Source organism: Mixophyes fleayi, chromosome 5 (genome assembly GCF_038048845.1).
Source record: "Mixophyes fleayi isolate aMixFle1 chromosome 5, aMixFle1.hap1, whole genome shotgun sequence".
NCBI classification, from domain to species: domain Eukaryota; kingdom Metazoa; phylum Chordata; class Amphibia; order Anura; family Limnodynastidae; genus Mixophyes; species Mixophyes fleayi.
In genome coordinates this window covers 217,602,260-217,626,396 of record NC_134406.1, presented here as the reverse complement: position 1 = coordinate 217,626,396, position 24,137 = coordinate 217,602,260, and the positions used below count along the sequence as shown (strand labels likewise).

The 24,137-nt window shown below is 39.5% G+C and overlaps 1 protein-coding gene across 2 annotated transcripts; it reads right to left on the bottom strand.

The window, feature by feature from the left end:
- Positions 1 to 1,239: 1,239 nt before the first annotated feature.
- LOC142157821 (E3 ubiquitin-protein ligase RNF138-like) lies at positions 1,240 to 19,377 on the bottom strand. Of its 2 annotated transcripts, XM_075211355.1 has the most exons (6): positions 19,188 to 19,377; positions 14,899 to 15,064; positions 12,894 to 13,006; positions 5,899 to 6,004; positions 4,150 to 4,257; positions 1,240 to 1,598 (listed from the first exon to the last, which is right to left on the bottom strand). In XM_075211355.1, exons 1-6 carry the CDS (start codon positions 19,292 to 19,294, stop codon positions 1,530 to 1,532), a joined length of 669 nt encoding a protein of 222 aa, XP_075067456.1. In that variant the 5' UTR covers positions 19,295 to 19,377; the 3' UTR covers positions 1,240 to 1,529. The 2 variants fall into 2 exon arrangements, with proteins under 2 accessions (XP_075067456.1, XP_075067457.1); XM_075211356.1 differs by lacking the exon at positions 12,894 to 13,006 and having other exon boundaries at positions 14,894 to 15,064.
- Positions 19,378 to 24,137: the final 4,760 nt, after the last annotated feature.

The following is a 24,137-nucleotide window of genomic DNA, read 5'->3' as shown; positions in this document are numbered from 1 at the left end:
CTATACTGTATTATCTACAGTGGACTATCATTTGCACGGAAATACATTGTCAAATATATTCATTTGTCCATTGGCTGGACAATTTGCTGAATTTTTCCTCTGATTTAGGTATGATTCAACATGGATGCATCACTTATGCACAATTTATGTATTTCAAGTGATTATGTGGTTTTATGTTATATAAGTTATTGTTTATTGGATATTGTCAGATTGGTTTATGATATATAAGGCAATGTCATTTAGATATTGTCAGGATTTTAATAGCATTGTTTTATGTGTAAGGCAATCGTGTTGAATTAAACACGTTAAACAAATAGATTAGCACCCATATTTAGAGGAATTGATACCAATTGGTCAATCAGCCCTACATTAAAGATCCTACTATCAACACATTTAGTCAATGAGCGCCTAACTATTGATTTTAAATAATGTCTTTTGAAAAATAGAGACTATTTATTAGCCTTTAGTGTAAAAATATATAGTCTCTCCAAAGTTATTTTTAAAAAGATCTCTCAGCTTTCACTAATAAAGAACTTGACTGTGAGAAGCAGAATAGATAATAAACATTGTCTATTTGTAAGCCATCCCAAACGTACCCAGTGCTCTATAATTAAATAATCCAAGAAAGGTTGCTCCAAAACATTGCGCAAGGGATGCAAATTTGCATCAAAATCATAGCAACCAATCTGTTTTTGTCTCGTTAATTATCTCATCTACACTGTCTGAGTTGTTGGTATAAATAGTGCGTTTGCTTAAAATGCTTATATTAGACCCCATTACAGACCAGAAAATGTATTAGAATATACTGATTAATGCAATCAGAGTGAACAAGGTCCTTGCTGCCATTTATATATGGCAAGATTGTTTAAAGCTGGGTATGAAGAGCTTTTTTAAAAAAAAAAAAAAAAAAAAGACACAGAAACACGTGAAGTCTTGCGCACTATTTTACGTAATCATGTCCAAACATCATTTCCTAGTCAATTGAGGCAGCAAGGTGGCTTAGTGGTTAGCACAAATTGGTGTGTGTGTGTGTGTGTATGTGTATGTGTATGTTAGGGAGTTTAGACTGTAAGCCCCAATGGGGCAGGGACTGATGTGAGCGAGTTCTCTGTACAGCACTGTGGAATTAGTGGAGCTATATAAATAAATTATGATGAATTGAAGAATTTAAGTGTATACATGCATTTCAAAAATTTAAAAAGATGGATATTATCACACACAGAAATTAAACAATGCTACTCCAGGCACAACAATTTTTTATTTCCAATTGTCTTGGTCACTTAAAATACTTTTACTATAGTGAAGCAAATTAAAAAGAGTTATGTATATCTCAATATTAATGTAATAACTAAGCTAGTATAGTCTAGAGACATGTGAGAATCCTCAGGCTTTTTTAGACATATGTGCCATTTCCTTTACAATGAAAACAATATTGAAATATACAAAAAGTTAAAATATTTTATTAAGACTTTAGAGAGAAGATAAAACGTGTAAGATGGTAAGGACTCTTGTTGCAACATTTCATGTAGTCATTTGAAAGCTTGATAGGATTTCTCAACTGCAGCTCTAAATTGAGCTTCTTCATCAAGGTAGATATTCTGGAAGATAGGTAATCAGTAAGACACAAAAGAAATACATTAATTCTGGTAACCAAACATTTTGGAAAAAATTCTACAACAAATGAGTTTTAATGTTTCCTGTAGTAAGAATGTAATGCTCTATGTTTAGAGACATTTTAAAAGCATTCGTGTCCTATGTCCCTACAAAAAACACAGCATTGCAGTTTATGGGTTTTGGGAGCCTTATGAAAAATATCTGTGGCAGGAGACGTACTATGGATACTGAAAAGTCAGAGGGCGGTTTAAAAATAAAAATAAAATAAAAATTCTCCATTATAGACCAATTTCATAAGTACAGTTGATATATTGCAGTAGAGGTCATAGACCACCAGCTGACAAAATAAAACTAATTGCAGTCAGCTTTAAAACTGCATGTTATAACCAAATTAAGAGATGCACACAAGTCATCTTTTGCATTCATTCACATATACAGGTTTTAGATAACGGAGCTAATATTCTATCTGAACACGTCAATAAGTCAGAGAAAACAGTATGTTGAATATAAAAACAGTTGCCTAAATGGAGTGATTTTTGCCACTTGTAACACATTGTATCATTACTCAGCATGACTGTAGATGATACAGACATTGTCCCTATGACCAGACTGTCCAATAAGTGATAAAACACAACATATCTTTAAAAAACAAAACAAACAAACCCTAAAGACCAGTAACTTATTTAGTTACGTTTGGCACATCTAAATACACACTCGCCTATTAGTCATGTTTTCTCTTTGCAGGAAATATCTACAATGGGAAAATTATTTTTGTTCTTGTCATTGTACACCAGGGATTCTCCAACCCTGGATCGCAACTCTTGCAAAGAGGTCATGTTTTGAGGAAATCCTTAAATCAAACAGGTGAATTGTATTATTTAAACTTTCCAATCTTGCTGTACTTTATTCCAGGATATGGCACTAACTCTTCTACGTAAATTGCATTGTATAGCAAAGATACACTACAGGTGTCCTTTTTGGAATGGAGTGGGTAAAAAGGTTAGGGAATTTAGACTGTAAGCTCTTTTGGGACTGATGCGAGCGAGTTCTCTGTACAGCACTGTGGAATTAGTAGCACTATGTAAATAAATGATAAAAAATAAATAAATTAAAAAAGCAGGCAGTAGAGCAGGGTCAACACGCAGAATGTTTAGCCCAGTCTGCACAACTTGCAGTCATAGAAAATAAGAGACTACTCTTACTTGTTCTACTTAAAGGAACATAAAGTATAGAGTTTTCAGCACTGCAAAGCAGTTCTCAGTGATCAGCATTAGCAACAGTAAGGAAGCGCTGAATATTTAAAGGAAGCAAAGAAAAAAAACGAAAAAAAAAAAAAACTGCATTTCAGATGGGGTTTTGTTTTGTTTTTTTAAAAAAGCGTCTGTCTTTCTCCACATCAGGCGATTGGATGGTTCATGGGGTAGGGGAATAGACAGCTGACCACTTCCTTCTTGGCATGTTTGAAACAAGCTAGAGTGTGGTCCATGAGACCGCAGGATCACTGATGAATTCAGTGAATGGAGTGAGGAAGAGGAGATTAAAATAATTGTGTGGTTTTGTTTTTTGCTTTTAAATTGAACTTCAAGATGGGGTATGGGATAAAGATATGAATACTGCAATATTACAATTTTCATGAAAGCATCTTTAAATTTCTCAAAAATAATTACTTATAGTTAGTATTCTTGTGATAGAGTTTAACACGACCAGTTAGCATAAAACAGGATATGCAATACAGACTCTCAGAAAAAGGAGTTTCTTTAAGAGAGCCGGACTAACCGCAAACTATCCCTCTTCCATATAGTCCATTGACATACATTGTAAGTATAGGAAATCTGCAGGTATTGTTACACAAGTTGTACTTCTACTGACCACTCAAATGTAAAGAACGAATGTTTTGGTTTTGTTTTTTTAATAGCCTTCGATGTTTACATAATTTCACAAAAGAGATATATAAAAATACTAGTGAAATACCAGGTTATCAGAAAAATGTTCTGTATCTGATGAGCATCTAAGTCATTTTCTCACTTCATGGAATGCTTTGCGGTTCTGTATTTTGGATTAAAAGTGGCGATTGAAGATTACGACTTGGTGATGTTCTTCTACACCATATTTATTGGCCAATGGTCCGAGATATCCAGATGTCTAACACTGTATACTTTATTTTAGTTTTGCACTCCCAGGCAGGATACAAAATAAAAAAAGTAGTTTAAAAAAATTTGTTGACCTGGGAAAACATTTTACAGCCCTAGCTGAAAACCAGGGCTGTTTTATGCTGCTGATGGGCAAAAGACCAATGAAAATCTTCAGCCACTGAGATGGTGGCTACTGGTTTGTCCATAAGCTCACACCCACTCTCGTTTGCCATTTGAAAGTGGTCAACTTAAGTTCAGTGATACTTAATCTGGCAAACCTTTTAAGTGCTTTTGCTCTTCTGCTTTGGGCAGAATGTTTATATATTTAGAATAAATAATGTCCATGCTAATAGAAGGCTGCAGTATAAGACTTGGGAGAACATTCATCAACAAAAATATTTACCATGTACTCTTCATAGTTAAATCGGTGTCTGACATTTAGATGTCCAACAATATTTCCAGTTCTTTGATTAGGATCTCCCCAAGGCAAAGAAGAGCAAATCGGGCACACCTATGAAAGCAGAATAAAATGCAGTGATGAACAAACACACATCTTCTCTATACTTCAAGCACAATACACCATAGTTCTGAAACTTGACTTGGAAAGAAAAAAAAAGTGTGTATACTGTGGTAGAGGCTTCGGCACAGTTTTACATTCCCATAAATATCAGCTGATACAAATAATTATTGATTAATTTGTTCATTTAGGATTGAAGTATTTTGCTATTAAAGCCTTTTAATTGGGATTCTAAATGATGCAATCATGACCTCTTCCTGCAATCTCCTACAACAACCGTAACAGTGAGGTTCTGCACTACCATTAGGCCAACCAAGGCATTCGCAAAGAGTGCCAACATGTTGTGGGCAAATAAAGTAATGAATAAATGACATTAGGTTTTCATTTTTTTACTGTGGCACCCCTGCATTGAGTCCTGACTGCACCAGAGATTTAAACACACCCCCTGATGACCTGATCTAGGAACATTGGTGGCTGTGTTTAAGAATTTAAATTAACTTTAGGGCACCCTGTATGCTTCCTACCTTGTGGAGTGATGTGGCTCATGTGTGTCAGTAGGCTGGGAGGGTTTCCATGTGCTGTGAGGTCATGTCACCTTCCCACAGTCCCAGTCGGTCACAGACATTGAAGAGTAGCAGCATCACAGATAGTGGAGGTGGGTATCACTCTCCATTATTCCTGTTACCCCTTTATTGCACTACACTAGGTAATAAGGATATGGGGAGCGTGTAGTACCCTTTGCCCTACCAAGGATCAAACAACCATGGTTGTCAGACATTTCACTGAAGCATTATACAGGTACGGGTACATCTCTCACTGCCATACAAGACCAGAGGTCAAGGAAGCCCAGTTGAGTGACCCCTCAATCTACAGATCCCTCAGTTACTGCTCACTGAGTTTTCCCATATGGTGGAAAAATATCTAAAGTACTGTACATTCTCTCTCAGTAATCACCATTAGTAAGACTTTCTACGGATGGGTCAACCTAGGATCTTCTCCAAAGTCAACAATACAAGCATGCAAAACACTACTTAGATGAGCCAGAAGCTTTATAGCACACAGGCTGATAAAATAAAAAGAAGAATCTGTGATTTTGGCTGAAGGAGGTATTACAGAGTACTGACAGGGTATCCAAACTTTCGTAAATTCAACATTACCGTTTACAGGTGGTAAATTCTGCAGATAACACATGCTGATTTTAATTCAGTTACTATGTTTAACTATGTACACCGCAGAGGTTGCGTTAACCTCCTTGTACTTCAGATTCAGAGAAATACTGTGTTATGCTACTGCACTACAGTTGGATATATTTAGCCCTGCGTCTTTTTCCACAGCTGGCAGACATTGAAGGCTCAACAAGCCAATAGGACATTGTTTGCAGTGCTCTACATAATTTTGAAAATATCTGCTTTAGAGCAGAATGAGATCCTTAAAAAATAAGAATGAACATGACATACTGTAAGCCTTCTTAACCTGGTTAATGATTTGTTTTGTGAATAATCTAGACCTTCATTTGATTAAATGTATTAAATGGTTGTGTGCCAATATAGCAGCAACTTTGATGTATATGTTTAATATACAGACTTTCAGAAGAATTTAGGGGGGGGGGGGGGGGGGGAGTTTGTTAAATATTACCGCTTCCATGACTTCAAAATAATGCAGAAAGTTACAATGGTCCAGCAAGGCTCTTCTGTCCAGGCTTTGCTGTGGGCACAGAGGACAATTATATGTGGATTCCAATCTGAAAAAGATCAAATTACATATTTCATAAATAAAATGGATGATATGTGCTAGATGAAGATTCAGTATTCCTAAGTGATCACCACAGCGGTCCATGGAGTCCAAGAGGGAATAGCACAGTAGACTTGGCAATTTTTATTTTTCTAATAGAGATAAACTCCAAACACACTACACTTTAGGTAGATATAATAGGTCACTTCCCCATTTAACCTATTTGGGATATAATCTTTGGACTTTGTATCTCTGGAATAAGCAAATCTGATCAGAAAATCTCTTTCGAATTTTCTAGTAGAAAATTCTCAATTGAGACATCCATCTTACAGCTCTGTGCAAAAAAAAACCAAAAAAACGTCTTCACGTATAAATGCATATACTGTACTGTAGCATAGAGGTACTCAGCCTTGAGGAGCAGTAATAGGCAATGTTTCAAGGTCACAGGTGTAGGTTACCTGGAGTAACAACTCTCAGCAGTGAAATATGTGTTTACTTAGCTTACCATACATAACTAGAATGCAGAACAGAGAACAGGAACTTCCTGGCATGCGCCTAGCCAATGACTTCACTTTCTACCAGGCATTGGCAGGTCATACATTTACATCCTTCCCTTCAAAATACAGATAACCGGTTAAGCATAAAGTGGCAGTGGGGTAGGATGGGGCGGCAAGCTAATGGGAGAGAAGGCCATTGAAGAATTACCATTACCAAATTACATAGTCCTGGAATATCAGGTTAGGCTTGGACACCCGACCAGACCTTGTGAAGATGGGAAGAGTCACTACTGGTTGAGGATTTCCCAAAAGTCCACCTGAGCATTCAGGCAGGTCAAGTGATAGTCTTGAGTCTGAATGTATGGTCATGGGCTCATCAGATCTTGACTCCGGTGAAGGAGCTCAACCATAGTTGGATTGGTTGCTGGAGGAACATCCTCAGGGACACTTAGCAGGTGGGGACTGCTACGGTCATAGGTGGCACCCTCAGCTTATACCATGTAACTGTTGGGAAGAGCAGATTCTCAAAGCAAGGTGGGAGGCCTATCATATCCACAAGGAATTTTCATTCGAACAGCTTGACCTGGAACAAGATGTGGAAGACTATGTGCTGTACAGTCATAACTTCTTTTGTTGGACAGGCACTTTGAGGCAAGTACCGTTTGTACTTATGTTTGTATTTGTTGCTTAGTAACAGGGATGAGAGCCCTGGTGCGGAGCGACAATAGCCACTGGGCAGGTGATGGTAAACCATCCAGAGTTGTATTTCTTAGGTTTAGCAATGCTGCAAAGATATCTTATCACGTGTGCATTATTCCAGCAGGTGTTTGGCTGAGGGGACAGCTCTTTTATCCAATTGGATTGAGGCTAGTGGGGGCTGCTGGTAGGGTGTTGAAAGTTCCAGGTATTTGCAAACTCTATGAACTCTACTCATGAATTGTATGGCATTATCTTATGAGTTGTTGTGGGTTGCCATGTGTAGCAAAATGTCTCTTGAGGTTGTCAATAACAGTAGCGCTGAGGAGATTGGTTACTTAGTTTATCTCAAAAAACCCTGAATAGGAGTCCACCAAAACTAGATGTTCCTTTCCTCTCCATTCAAAAATGTCTGCAGCAGTAACAGACCAGGGCAAGGAATCTTGTGTAGGTGCAGAGGTTCCTTTGTTTGATGTGCTTTGAGAGCATTGCAGGGGCCACAAATGGGGACTTCTATTGCAATGTCACTGAACATGGGGAACCAAAATAGAGATTTTCTGTCCCTGTGCTTGACGACTTCAAGGCCCATGTACCGCTGATTGTGCGGCTTTGCAAATTACTTCTGCAGAGTGTACAATAATATGCATCGTGACCTCATCTCATAGCAAAGAAGGGGAGCTTGTGAGATTTATCCTAGAGGACTGGGGCCACCTTTGTAAAATTATTTCAGACAGCCATTGGCACAGATTGTACATCAAGGATTCCCACTGTAGCTCTCACATAGTATTTGCAAAGACATGATGTCATATTCATCCTTAACTTGTGGTCACTCAGTGTGAGGTAAGTAGTCCTGGGAGAGGGCATCAGCCACAAATAATTATTTGCCACACTTACATACAACATCCAGATGATCTCTCTAACTTGAGCATCATTCCTTGTATGCGGGCAGAAGCATTATGCAGAGGCTCTCTCAGTATGGTGAGGAGTGGCTAATGGTCTATCTCAACAGCTGCAGGATAATATATATAATATATATATATATATATTATCCTGCAGCTGTTGAGATAGACCATGTTGATCTGTGCATATCAGGATTCAGTCTCAGTTTCAGCCTGCTGTGGCTCCTGCCAGTACCAAACTGCACCTGGGTATAGGAACTGTATTAGTGGTGCAGTTGTCCCAATGTTGGGAAGAAATTTCGACAGGTAGTTTGTCATTTCCAGGAATAACTGAAGAGTGAGTTTGTCCTCGGGGAATGGCCACTGTTTTTTTTTTTCAGTGTCTAGCTTGACCCCCTTGTAAATAAAGAGGTGACCCACAAATGGAACTTCCGGCACCTGGAATCTGCATTTATACAAGTCGAGCATTAAGTTTATGGCACAGATCCTTTCCAACACCTGACAGAGGAGCTCATTGTGTTCTTGCATGTTGCAACCCCAGATGAGGATATCACCGACAATGATTTCACATGAGTATCCTGCAAACAGCTGTTCCATGCATTGTTGCAAAACTTCACTGCCGGTGCTAGGCCATAAGGCATGCGCAAAACATATCGTTTAGCAGATGTCATGAATGAGGCTAGTCTGGACGACTTTGTCCCGAAGTATCTGCCAAAATCCGCATTTAGCATTTTGTATGCTGAAGATTTTTGCTTCAGGCATGTCAGGAATAACTTGTTTGAGTGTTCTCAAAGGGTGTTAAGGCCTCAGCAGTGCTTTGTTTAGGTGCCCGGAGTCTATGCATAGTCTGACTGACCCGTCTTTTTTCACTACAGCTACCATGGCTGAGACCCACTGTGTTTCTTCCACTATCAGTGTAATTATACGGAGCCTCGTCATGCAGCCTAGTTCAGCAAGCACTTTGTCCTTCTTGGCAACTGGTATGCGTCAGGGTACACTAACTGTGGGGACAATTGACTCATCCAGTTGCATGTGGTAAATGACAGGGAGTTTACCAATGGCATCACAGTCAAACAGATCTTTGAATTCCTTCAGTTCTGGAGCCTCTGACTGTACCATGTGGACTTTCGCTCCCAGGTGTCAGGCAGTCCAAGCAGTGGTTTGAAGTCACAATCAACGATGTGAAACTGCAGTGGCACACACATGAACTCTAGGAGTGGCCGTGCCCATAGTTTTAATGATTTGACCACCAGATGCCACTAGATATACTGGCTCTGTCTGAATAATTAGTGCCTGTGAGTTTGTTCTGTGCAGAAGAGTCTGACATGACAATGAACTTGGCACCAGTTTCAATTTTTATTTTCAGTATGTTTCTGCTGTATTTGACACAGATGCCAGTAAAGATTTCACCCTTTTCAGTGACCAGATATATAAACACAATATCACCTTGGCAAGTCCAGATATGTACTCGGCCTCCATGGTATTGACTCTGACTGTTTACACATTAACATGTTTACACAGCATAACTAAAATGCAGAACAGAAAATAGTAACTTCCCAGCATGCCTAGCCAATGACCTCACTTCCTGCCAGGTCATACATTTACAACAGGTATCCATGTAATTGTGTGGACTACTGTGTTTTATATTTTTAACAAGAATGTGAATTATTGCTGCCAACTTTGTAATATGAATTCTAGAGACATTGGTGCCAAGCTTCTATACACAAGTGCATCATGATGGACATAGGGCACCATACATACCAACCCCAAGAGGTCATCATGGAACGTGTGTAACCTATTGGATAACATACTTCCTCTTGTGTATTATAAATCAACTTTTAGTTCTTCGACTTTTAGAAGCAGAATGTTAGACCTTTTCGATTACTGTAAGGATACCTCATGCCTGCATGGCAAGTTATTTAAAACCATTTAGTGTTTGGTATTGCAAGTAACACTTGATTTTGATAATAAGTCTAGAGTTTAGTATTATTCTACTGGATTTCATGAACGAAATATGAAATCTCCCACTTATATAATACACTCATGTGGAATGACAAGATTACTTACATTACTTTTTTTTTTTTTTTTACAATACAAAGTCAAACGTTTGTAATGTATACATGGAGGAACATTAACATTGTAATGGATTCTAAAGAAAACGTCTTTTGACAACTTGAAAGATATATTGACCATATTTTCATTTTTGTTTTTGTATAAATGTAAGACAATAATGGAAAAAGTAGAATGGGGGGGGGTGAAGGAAAATTAGGAGGGCGAAGGAGTGGAAGACCACAAAGGTTGATGCATGAGTGTAATCGGAGACAAGGTAAGAATATGAATGTTAGGGGATCAGGAGATGGCGGGGCAGGAGCAGAGTCCTGCCCGCCGCACATGAGTCACAACGGAGTTGTTAAAGGCCAGAAGGGAGCGAGCGTTCTGCGAACTGCCAAGGAGCCCACACTTGGTTTAAAGCGTAACCTCTATTGTGTAAGTAAGAAGTAATTTCTTCCATGGCTGCCACGTGCCAGATTTGCTTTTTAAGGGCCGAGAGAGATGGAGAAGAGCTACGTTTCCAATTAAGGGCTATAAGGAATTTAGCGGCTGTGAGGATGTGTGCAGTCAGTTTTCTAGAAAATTTATCAAGGTTTGGAGGAGGATGACAAAGGAGGAAAATCCAAGGGTCTTTCGCCATGGGAGCCTCAAATAGATTATTGATAAAGCCATGGATCGCGTCCCAGAAGGGAGAGATAATTGGACAAGTCCACCAGATGTGTAACATTGATCCCCTGTGGCCACAACCCCGCCAACAGTCCGGTGACGAGGAGGGGAACATTGAGTGAAGACGGGTGGTGGTATAATACCAGCGATAATAGATTTTATAGGAGGTTTCTTTTAGTTTAGTCGATATGGAGCTTTTAGCTATCCCCAGTCTCATGTCCTCCCAGGCCTCCTCATCCGGGGGGGGGGGGGGGCCAGATCCCTTACACTACTTATTTTTAAGAATATTTTGCTACTAACAAGTGTATATCAACAATTAATTCATGTCCGTTCCAGTAACTCCACACTGCAAAATTTGTACTAAATAGATTTGATAAATTGCACAAAAAGATGGGAATAGGAAAACATATGTAAGCATCATTTTAATTATAAACACACAGCCATCCTAAAGTTTGGGGGGGAACAAACAAATGAAAACAAAAAGCAACTATACAAGACAAGTCGGGCTCCACCCCATATGCTGGGGTGGAGCCTTACTAGTAAAAATGCTAGTAAAATAAAATAAAATGCTTGTTAGGACAAGTGATTAACAAACATTAAAACATATGAGGTGAAGATTTACTAAAAGCATATGTTTGCTTGGTTTTTGTTTTCTCTTGGGGGGGGGGGGGGGGGTTGGAGCTTTTCAAATCACCACTCAGTTTTCATCCCCAAAGCATAGGCTCCATTATCCTGCAGTTTGCAGGGGAAGGGGAACAGAACCTCTTCCTCCCCTTTTGTAACAACTGGTGCTAGTCAGCATTGAGCCAGATCCTCTAGGTGGGATTCAACCAAACGATCATGCCCCTGTTGCTAGAAATGTCCAGCCCAATGCTATGCAGCACTGGGTACCTCCTTGTAACCATGGCAGGTGAGTACTAGGGAAATCATAGATAGGTTTACTCAATAATAAATAAAACATTGTGGCTCCAATGTATACATGATAAAATAAGTGCCCTAGTTATTTAGTTATTAATAAATGTATATTTTGGACAGTTGGAACCCCAGTTTCCTGGAACTGCCATAGGTACCCCTCCTAATTTATTTATTTTCAGTCAGACAAGCAGACGGTTTCTACCACTACTTGTTACAACTCAAGGTCCTTCATTAAGGAGATGGCGAGCAAAAGAGCAAAATTGTGGCAAACTTTTGCGCAAATCAAATTTTCAAACAAAACAGCCCATTTTGAAGAGCCATTGTCAGGAATCCTGCATTTAGATGGCATGTCCAAAAGTCTGGTCCTGATAGGTGTAAAGTGGAGTCTTCAAGGTCAACATTTGCTTCACCATTACACACATGGTTTTCTTTACTGTGTTTGTACATTTAGTGGAATTTATAATCTATAAATAGAGCTCAGCTAACACTACTGCCAACTTGCTCTGCGGGGTGGTTGGGGTATAAGAAAAAAGTCTGCGTGGAACAGAACCATTAGGGGGGATTACAATTTGAACAGTAAGACATATTTTCTTATGCAGCCATAAGAGATTCTCAATTGCGCTCACAGCCACAAAATAAATTATTGACACAATATCACCAGAGCAGCAGGGTGATAGCTGTCTGTCCAGTCTTGGGCACATTTGCGCATCAGTACGACGGGTTTTCAGATTCACACATGTGCATTTGAATTGCAAGCACTAACTTAGGCTTCAAGTTCCACTAAAAAAAAATAAAAAATACTTTGCATGGATAAGCTTTTGCAGGGAGAGCCCAGAGATTCTGTACGGGCGGTAGCAATTGATAGATAGGGAGAAGCCCTATTTCTGATGAAAGCATCCAGAGAGACAAAGGACTTCTCTCCCTATAATAAATATAACCCCTTGTGCTCACAATTACAAAAATAAGATACAAACCAACCATTTATCTGGAAGAGCATTCCAGATAATAGATCCCATATCTGTGTAACGCTAGTGGGGTAATTAAATTCAGATAGGCATTATAAAAGGTGCAGCATTCTAGTTTTGTGTCTTCCAATAAGCATTAAATAAATAAATAAAAAGTTGCCAATACAACCCTCCAGAATAATAAAACAGTTATCATAATTTAATCTTACGGGTTAGTAGCGCATATGTTGCTCTGCACTTTTGCTTCTTTGGATGTAGTCCCAAATTCCTCCTGATAACTCCTACAGGATTTATAATGGAGTCGCATGTAGGACAATTTCACCTATAAATTAATACATTAATGAATATCATCTCAGTTGCAATTTTAGAATAAGTCAGTCATACAAGTAAAAGGTGACCAAACAATAATCAATTTAGATGCCACAGGTAGCTTTTCTAGACTCAAAAATGAATAGCAAAATCATTGTTACTCATAGGAACACAACATTTAACAAGAGCACATTCACAATTAAGCAACAGAGTAGCTAAACGAGCTGGGCAAAATATAAGCTGCATCTGTCTCCCTCACATTTCCCCCACGACTTACCACATCTGCTGTGTTCATAGATGTTTTACCCATGCAGTCAGGGGAGGGCTGGCAACTTTTAGCCCAGGGGGCAAGACTTGATTCAGCAGCCTATTAGGAACATTTTAAAAGGGGGGAAAAAATGTGGGTGGCCCAGTGATCCAGCCTGAGGTAGCCCACTATGGTTTCAATGAGCCCCTGCCCCTGTGTGCAGGCTGCCTAAGGCAAACTTTAAGAAATCCTCTTGCCCCGAGCATAAATCCCATGTAGGAGTTGCAGCACAGTCCAGTAGCAATTGCAGTGGTAGTCATTTTCCAGATAATAAGCCCAACAGTTACTATAGCGACAAAAAAAACCTGATGTTTACATGGCCGGCCCTAAATAAATATAGACTGACCATAAAAATGACAGCCATTGCAACAGACACGGTTGAGATAAATTCCAAAAAGAAGAAATGCTGAGACGCCGTTTTGACTTCCCTTAAAAGTGCTACTGTCATGTTCGCCGCCTAACCCTAAGGTTAGGTTAGTACCAGTGATATAATAATTTGTTTGTATTTTTCTTGATCTTTATGCATACAGATCTGGATGCACTGCATTCCCATAGCTCACACCATTCCTCTCTGTCTAAGGTTTCACAGATATCAGACTTCAATGCAACTTCTTGGGTGTCTCCTATCAGAGGTCCAGGTTGTGAAAGCTCAGCATAAAGTGTGGAAATTAAACCTTTGGTAGAAGCCTGTCTCATGCAGAGTGTTTCAAAGGTGGAGGAAGGTCATGTTGGCAGACGGGTGATGCGTGAAAAATCTTAATCCGGGCCGTTCTTTCAGGTTGCTATTAGGGCCGGGGGGTAGGCTGGCCGGCCGCCCCCCGGATGCAAAATACAATACTTCTGATCAGATGCGGCCGCATCAGCGCACAGGCGGCCGCATCACATGACAGGGGATGCATCCCTTTTCATGTGATGCGGCCGCCTGTGTGCCCCCCGGCCACGCCTCTCCCAGCCCGTGCCTGGTTGGGATGCATAGTTATTCACAATCTCCATTCTTTAAAGTTTACTTAAATATACAGTAGGTCTCAACAACCAACACAAGATCTTTTTTTTTTGTATGTGTTCATAATACTTAATGCAATCCTGCACATAGCCCAAATTTTACTATGAACACCGAGATGTACTCAGCAACTGCTATCAGAAAGAGCAACATTTTGCCCCAATCGTTAGTAATCCACAACATTACCAAGCTGCATATGTGCTGGGGGACCTGCAATTTTTTTAATTTTTTTTTGCATGACCCTAAAGCATATCTCTCACCTACATAACTCTCTCACATTTAAACAGATATCTGAACAGTATACAACTAAACACATGGATACATTTGCTGTGTGTCGCTTTACGGCTTGCTCTGTATCCACCTTATTAAATGTCTGCATGAAGTTAGCCATCTTCTTGGCATCTATGAAAATTAAGGACTATCAATGAGTGAGAACAACCAATGTACTGGCAGGAGCATGCTCAGTATGTTCCTGAGAAAGATCAGACTGCCAGGTTTGAAGAAAATTTGCTTACACCAGCAGCCAAATAAATCATTATTTAGGTATTGTTATTTTTACATTAAATGAAACAGAAAGCAGATAAAGAACATACCTTACCTGTTTTTCACAGTACATACACCCCACCGAGCAGCTTCTCATCTTCATCTCAATGTCAGATGCTCTTGTTGGTGTAGATCTTTCCCATCTACATAAGGCCCCACGGCAGAGAGGACAATGTGCACCACTTGCTTTAACAGCCATCAAAAGGCATTTCCTGCAAAACCTAAAAGACATACAAACTGAAAGGCATCTATTAGGTGGCACAGATTTTAATACATGACCAATTATTTTAGTGCCCAACTGTGTACAGACCTGTGATATAATTCATGACTGGCAAACACATGGTATGATTAATAATAAATGTAGTTTACCGGATTCTGTAAGATCTGCAATCCTGCATGAAGCTCAATATGGTCTCTTAAAGGAGAACTATCAAAAAAAAAACAAAAAAAAACCTATGTAACATTGAAGAGTCAATGAGCGTACAATCTAGGCCTCTTGAACCTGGCTCCATCAAGTACCAGTCCCGGGGCTAGATCGGTTCAAAAGTACTGCCATTAAGTGGGAAGAGGTTTCACCTTCATCCATAAAACAGGAAAGCAAAAGGGCAATATTTCATCATCAATTTATATAGTACCAGCAAATTGCATAGCGCTTTACAATTTGGGACAAACACAGTAATAAAACAGTACTGAGTAATACAGACAAAGAGGTAAGAAGGCCTGTGACAGGATGGACCGCCTATGCCACCCTATCTGTTGTTGAAGGGATCCGGATGGGGATACTTTGCTACCATTCTCTTTTGTTATCCCAAATGCGCCCTCTTTCAGCAGTAGGAGGGGCTTACAATGCTGTCACCACTGGACTCCTTTATCGCCATCCAGTACCGGGTTCCTTCTGGATAACTGTCACTGCTGTGGTACCCCCTTGCTGGTGTACCTGGGCTGGTACTCCAGACCTCTTACTATGGATTAGGGGTGTTGTGGATGGATCCCCCCTGGCCTATCTCACTGACCAGAGCTGCAGGGTAGCAGGCAGAGTGGTGGTATTGGAAAAGCTGGGTCCAAACTTCATAAACAGCCGGGAACGGATTAGATTTTGGGTCTAATCTGTAGATCACAGGATTTTCAGCATGGAAGATATTTTCAAGCAGGTCTTTGAAGCAAGTGATGTTCATTTGCTCTTCACTGGTTCAGAGCAAATAAAAGGTACCAGTGATCAGATCAGATGAAACAGAAGAACATTACATGCTCAAACAGCTCACCTTTTATACAGTTTGGACACAGCCTCAAAGGGTAAGCCAGCCTCCTTGAAGTCTGAGCTATTTTTTAGAATCAGGATGTAACCTGTTTACACAAACATGAATTTACATGCATTGCAAAGCCAACAATATTTACACCTATTTATTAAATTCTAGAAATGCCGGCATGTCCTGCCTTCAATGTTGGACCTTCACACATCAACAGATCTAATTAACATATGGGAACTTTCTTCAGATAGTTCAGAATACACATTTCCACAGAATGTCACAACCCCCAAACAGGCCATTTCCCCACATCACAATACACAAAAGACTTCCATCCACAAAGACCTATTGTATCAGATATATACCTTAAGAAATAATACATTTCCTCAAGAAAGGTTAAAACAGAAAAAACTAATTTTCTCCCCATGTCTCAGAAATTAAAGATTTCCCTTATCAAAATATACACAATATCAAAAATCAGGGCATGTGCAATTATATAAATAAGCGCTCTGCGCTATTTCCTTTAAATAAATTTATACCATAAGTCATTTATAAGTGATCCAGTCACAAGGCCCTACTGGCAAGCTTACAAAATAGAATTGCTAAACTATTTTATTAGCCCCCTGTACTGTAAGGGGCTTGTGCAAATTGTCTCAAGCGGCCATGACGTTTGTTTCATATTTGTTCATCTGTCCGAGAATAGATTGGTTACAAAGAAAATTAAACAAACAAAAATCAAATTAGATTGTAATGCCCCCACTCATGGCAGATGTAACTTCCTTCCAGGTACCATAGATAAGTAAATCTCTAATTTAGGAGCTTCATATGGTAAAAAACAAACACCAAAATCTGACAAAGAAAAAGAAAAACAAACATCAGCACATTCGTTGTTACATTTATTTTCGGACAGGGAAATTGTAGCGATCTAAAGCAAGGATACGTTAAGATACGCTCACTCAGTAAAGTGAATGGACAATGCTGTTCCCTTGTCACACTGTAGCGATTTCTTGGTCCATATTATGATGAGCAAAAAATATTCTGAAAATTGTTGTATTGTAAAACGCTCACAAGACCATTCTTATATTTTTACACAGTTTATTTAACCCATTTAATATACTCCTAATATTATTGTGCAATCTTATCTATTGTAGGAATTTCACATATTTAGGCTCACATATTTTGTGAGCCGAAATAAATCTTTGAAGATCACGCGTGTTCATTTTCTCTTTTATAACAACCTTTTAGATTACATTTCTTTTAAAAAATATATTACAGCAGGTCAGTGACATCTAAGCTATATTAGGACATGTAAACACATACGCTAACATTAGTGGCTATGTGGGAGAACAGCCCAAGGGTCCAGAGGGCCTTCTGGTGGAACTGGGGAAAGGCAGCACTTCCCTCTTGGGAACCAATGCCTAAAACCAAGTGAAGTCAGCAGACAGATTGCTGAAAGCCTCCCAGTCAGTGGACTAGTGACTGGCCCCTAAGGACAGAGGACAGAGTGCATATATTCATCACATTGGTCAAGTAGGCCTAAATTCTCTTCCTTAAATTTGGTGACTGGTTTCTTCATATGGGCCAGGCTGCCACCTGATAGATGAATACAACTTGAACTTCGTACAACATGCAGTCACTACTCCCCACAGTATTTCATTTTGTGCAATACTTTCTTAGAAGGTGCAGGTGTCACTTATTGTTTCTCAATATATGTAGTTAATAACCCAAAACAATACAAAGCATATACACCAAATAGGATCACCATAAAGATAATCAAAACCATTAAAAAACTCAAATATTACTGTCGTTTATTACAAACAATATCAGATTATTATTCCCCAAAACACAGGATCAGTTATGAATATGCAAGAGTGTAAATATGCAAATGCCATTTTGTGAAATCTTGTGCCCATTTTTGTGCAAATGCCCCTGTGGGGAAGCGTAGCCATTTCAGGCAAGGAGTCAGCCTATACATTGAATCTAACACCTCTTGCACCTTTGCAGAATGGCACATTACTAGGCACCTTCTGACCAATGTAATAATATATACAAACACACAAAAGTAACACAAGTCATAAAAAGCTAACCCTAATGTGCGCTTTGCTAAACCATTATAAACCAATATTTTAGGAGAAACAGAAATGTTTCAGTTAATAAACGTCCTAAAGTGGAGCAGCATTATGTCTTTTCTGGTTCCACTATGTGCATTTTCAAGTCAGATCGCAATCCCACAAAATTGCAGACGGATTTTATAGGGCAGCTCCAAACACTGGAATGTGGCTGTGTGAATGTGCTAGGTGATCAATTAAGCATGTGACCAAAAAGACAATCATAAATTACCTTTAGTGACTTGTAACAAGTTAGTGAGACAGTAAAACTATAGGTAGACTAACAGCCATTGATAGTACATCACTTTGAAAACAGACTTAGAAGAGTATCAGATGGGGGTGTTAGAAGGTCTTTCTGATCAGGAAACCACAGTATTCTATAATCATGCTCTACTCTTACATCAGAGTAAACAGGGAATGTTTCTCAGTTATACCATAGTGATTTTACAGTCAGAACGCTGCATGCAGGATTTTGGCAGAAGAACGTCTATGGTTTAATAGGGGAAAGAGCATACTTTATTCGTTATGTTGTCGGAGTTAATCCTAACTTTAAAACGCTGCGTTTTCCAAGTCAGAAAATCATGGCTCTCCAAAAAAAAATAAAAAAAAATAAACACACATTGTGGATATCAGCGAATATAGCTAAATGTTAAAGTAAATAAATCTTCAGTATAGTATTTTGCACTTTGAAATTAAATGGGAAAAATCATATCAATATTACCCTGTGGAAAGGACAGAAATCAACCAAATAAACACTCATCCATCGGCATATTACAGAGGGGGGAAAAATATTACATCTGCCTGAAAATTCTCATTTATTACCAAACAAGGAGGTGGGAATGGAATTCGTGTATAGGGGATTTTCATTTTCTGATTTGTACATGCCTCATGGAAAACTTCATATACACAATACAAACATTGATCATAAAACATTTCAAAACAAACACAATATTAGTAAAGAATGGTTGCAAAGGTTGAGAGCAGTCACTCACACATGCTGACAGCTTTGTGTTCTCACTGGAGTTTGAAAGATCTCCTGACAAACTGGACAGCTGAAATCCTCCTTCTCACAAGATGTTGAGGCTGTTGCTTCTGCCATCAAGGACAACAGTCTATTTGATTTCAAATGTATGTATGTATGATTTTATAACCAGGATGTGGCGGTTGTTTGTTAAGATTTACAGACAGTATGGAGCAGAACATGAATAGGAGCTGTTTGTCTCACAGTCCAGTCTTATATCACCTGTTTCTTATAAGATCATTACTAACAACTGGGACTGACTGTCATGATTTGTAGAGTGAATACACATTTCTTTCCAGGCTTGTGGTTTTATTTAAACTTTATTACTTAATCCTAATTCTGACCCCAACCATACTAATAATCAACCTGCTTCAATTCTTAAAAAAAAGTAAATTAACACTTTGTAATTAGATCAGGAGCTAATTCTGACTCTTCTCTGAAGTGCCATTATTTAGCCACATTATTTCTGCTGAGTGTTGCAATTTAAAGTGAGACACATCTGAAAAAATAAGTCTTTGGTAACGCATGGTAGCACAGTGCTGAAGTTTTGAATTTTATTCCAACCAGGATTGTACAGTATGTTCTCCGCATATTCACATGAGTCCGGGTGTTACAGGTGTCCGCCCATGAAAAATATACTGTTATGTTAAATGGCTTCTGATTAAGTGTTTGTGTGTCTGTCTGTCTAACTGAAGACAGTTTATACTTAAATAGCTGATATGCAGATGGTAGTTACAGATGGCTGAACTTTATATCAGCTCTGTGTCCTACCTCCCACTTAATCATCTTCTCACAAATATAAAACAGGCAAATATTTGTGAAGGCAGAGGGATATTACAATTTGGTGCCAAGGAGTGTCAACACACATAGGATAGTATTGTTTGGAAGATCTACTGAAATAACAACTCAAATCAGCTGATGGACTTAAAGGGCCTCACATAGATTTGAAAGTTTGCATCTTTTTCTTGAGCAAAGTTCGTACCACCCATGTGCACAAAAAAGACTTATGATTCTGTCTGTATGCAGATATAGTCACATCTTCCAGTTACGACATCTTACGTTTAGAGAGGCAGACCAGGGAGGGAACAGTAAGGGCATGTTCTTGTAAATGTGTCAGACCTGGACACAAACACACTTGTTAGGAGGCCTTTCTCTTGCAGGTGCTCAACCTCTGGTGCAAAATACACACTGATAATGATGACAATCAACAGCATAAGCTAGACTATATCTGGGGGGAGGTGGGCATGGCTCAGCAAATTGCATCATTTTGGCCCCGTAATCTAATGACATATCAATTTACATTGGGGGACGTATTCAAATGCCGCGTTTCCCTGAGAATCGCAGCATTTTGGGTGGGCAAAGTTGTCAAGTATATATATATATTAGGGATGTTCACTGACCCTCGTGTTTTGGTTGTGGAAAGCGCCCTCACATGTTTTCGCTTTGGTTTTGGATCTGTATTAAGTCTGTGTTTTTGTTTTGGTTTTCGTTTTGGCAAAACTGGCCTCACGTGTTTTGGTTTTGGTTTTGGATCTGTATTTTTTAAATTTTATTTTTTTTAAAAAAAATCCTAAAATCACATAATTTGGCTATTTTTTGATCCTACATTATTATTAACCTCAACAAAATTAATTTCCTGTAATTTCCAGTAAATTTTTGTCAAGTGACAAGAACTGGCACTAAGCAATGGCACTGGAGAGTTACAAGAGCACTTGTTTCTGTGTGAGCAATGGTGCTAGATCTCCTGGGGAGGGAGGTACTTATGGAATCCAAAACCCTTGAAATCCGACGACGCAACAATGATGTTTTGCCTCGGTTGAGCACAAAGGAGACAGGAAAGTACCAAGTTAGCTCGGATTGGCGATGTTCGGGGGTTCGGTTTTCGGAAAGACTGTGCATCTCTAATATATAATATATATAGGACCAAGAAATAAACGTTTATATTATTCCACATGGCAGTGCCTCTAGTTCATATTGTTCCACAGTAGTGTCCCTGGTTCATATTATACCACAGTAATGCCCCCAGTTCAAATTATGCCACATAGTACTCCCCTCAATTCCTATTATACTACATTGTAGTGCTCCCAGTTCCTATTATGTCACACAGTAGTGTCCCCAGTTCATATTATGCCACATAGTAGTGCCGCTAGTTCATATTATGCAACAGCAGTGTCCACAGTTCATATTATGCCACACAATAGTGTTCCCAATTCATATTATGCCACATAGTAGTGCATCCAGTGCATGTTATGCCACATATTTGTGCACCTAGTTCATATTATGCTACACAGTAGTGTCCCCAATTCATATTATGCCCATAGTAGTGCCCCTAGTGTGACTGGATCACTGATAAATAACTTATTTGTGCCTGGATCATGTAGAAATAATTTATTGTAGAAATGTATTTCAAACAGAGGTGCAGGCACCAATGTATAATTTGAAATGCACTTATCGTGTTACATTGGGATGTGTTTTGCCTGCAAGTGTCATTGTTTGGGTTTGTATCTTTGCTAGAGGAATTCCATTTGCTGATAGCAGGAAATGTTAAGTTAGTCTTTATGTGGAGTGACAAAAACTTGTTTAGCCTGTATATATCCAGCAGAGGGGCGCTGCCTGGCTGTCTGGCATTACTGGATCTCAGATAATGCAAGCATCAAGTTTTAGCACATAACAGAGAAGTGTAGATATTGTTAGCTGTGCATTGCATGTAAAACCATGTTTGGGTAAACAAATTGCATCCTGATTCTAAAAATAGCCTGTGAGGCTGTGTTTAAATCGGTATAAAAAGCCCTGTCTTGTATTGAAAATTGTTCTTTCTTGCTTCATCTGACCTGCTCCTGGTACCTTCAACCAGTGTGAGAAAATAAACATTGTTTGCTTCAAAGACCTGCTTGAAAACTTCTCTATGCTGTAAATCCTGTGACCTACAGATTAGACCCAAAATCTAATCCGTTTCCGGCTGTCTGAGTTTTGGACCCAGTTCTCCAGTACCACCGCTCTGCCCGCAGCTCTGGCCAGTGTAAAAGGCCAGAGGGATCCATCCCATAGGCAAACCGAGAGGGGGTTTCCTAGTGCCTGGAAACCCCCTCCAAGCCTGGGGCACTGTATAATATTATATCCACGCCCCCATGCATGCTTGTCACGCCCATGAGCAGCGTGGTGTGGAAACCCCCCTCTACAAATCCTGCGTTTGCCCCTGCATCCACAGCAACCCTGATCAATCGGAAGAGGCCAGGAGTACCAGCCCAGTTACACCAGCAAGGGGTACATTAGCAGCATCAACTACCCAGAAGAAACCCGGTACTGGATCCCGGTAAGGAGTCATGTGTGGCAGCATTTCTAAGCCCCTCCTACTGCGGAAAGAGGGCGCATTTGGGATAACGAAAGGGAACGATGACAAAGTAAGCCCAGCCGGTTCCCAGCAACAACAGACAGGGTGGCTTAGGCAGTCCATCCTGTCACCCCTAGTTCTTATTATACCACACAGTAGTGCCCCCGGTGCAATTTCAAACATATATAAGCAGCTGATTCCTCATAGGCAAACCTGGGAGGATCTACAATTGTTATTTGACTACCTTATGTATCACTTGTTCCCTGCAGCCTTACCATGTAAGCTCATTTGGGCAGTGCCATTTTTACATTTGTTTCATGATGCTGTCAATACACAGCATCAGGTAATATGTCAAAAATAAAGGATAATATTAAAAAATCTAAATATTTTATTGTAAAATGCTGGAGAATATGTTGCTGAAATGTAAATTAAGGATAGATTGCAGCAGATAGAAAATTAAAACACAAAAGTTACTTTGATTTTCCACTGGTGCGCCCAATTTAGAGTATAGGAAGAGTCAGGATCTTCAACAGTTTACAACCGCTGAAAAATTCAATTGGTTTCTGAGGATTAATAACTGTGCATTCGTCTGCAAAACATGAAAAGCGGTACCCTAATCATCCCATTATTAAATTTTAATAATTTCGATCTGCAAATAAAATCTACTTTTTGCTCTGCAAAATTGGACACATAGGCCTTTTTGCGACTGTTAGGGGAGAAAACAGAGTGGCACCAGCACAATGAGGGGGCAGCCAGATGTGAGCAACTGGGTGCTCCTTAGCCTGGGATGCAAAGGATTGGGGAAGCAGATAACAAGGGAGAGGAAAGAAAAAATGAGGTATTCATTGAGGTGGCGCATTGAGACAGAGCAGAGAATTAGACACAGGATACAAGTGAGTGAAGGAGAAAGGAGACAGACAGAGCAGAAGGAATGCTGGGCTGGGAGAGAACAGCGCAAAAGATCAGAATGATGACGGGACAGGAGAGGGGGCTCTGCCAGGTGGAAAGCCAATGGAAGAGAAGAGGAAATTTTATTCATACGCACTGTAATTCTTTCCTTTAGCTGGAAAGAGCTTTAAATAATTGAAGCAAACGATTTACATACAATATTTGAAAAATACCACCTTATATTTAGGTGATGCTTTAGGAACAGCTGTCCAAGAAGTTGATATTGCACTGAGGAGTGAGTTTTAATTAAGGTTCTTATACTGCTCTATGACTGCAGTCTTGCTTAATGCACTATGTAATCCAATGGGCAATAAATCTCTATGAAACTATTTCTCCAGAGTCTAGAGTCCAGACTTTAAACCATCAAATGTAAGGAACAAAGCATCTTACTTTATCATAGGTCTTGTCTGCTCCAGGTATATTCTTTATATCACATATACCAGTGCTCTAAGTGGGCTGTTATGTGTCGGTATGATATACCAGCACATCTAAATTGACACTGCCTCTGGAGATTCTGCACACTCTGCAGGCAGGCATCTTGCTTGCAAAGAATGTGAGCACACATTTACTACACTAGTACCCCAGCAGAAAGTAGATGCTCCAAGTATGGTGCGGGGGGGGGGGGGGGGGGTCCGTCAGTGT

Coding starts and splice junctions, on each gene's coding strand:
- LOC142157821 (XM_075211355.1), bottom strand. CDS start 19,294: ATGGCAGAAGCAACAGCCTCAACATCTTGTGAGAAGGAGGATTTCAGC. Junction 15,065..19,187: donor ACACAAAGCTGTCAGCATGT/GTGAGTGACTGC, acceptor TATGTCTTTTAG/GTTTTGCAGGAAATGCCTTT. Junction 4,258..5,898: donor ATTTTGAAGTCATGGAAGCG/GTAATATTTAAC, acceptor CTGCTTTCATAG/GTGTGCCCGATTTGCTCTTC.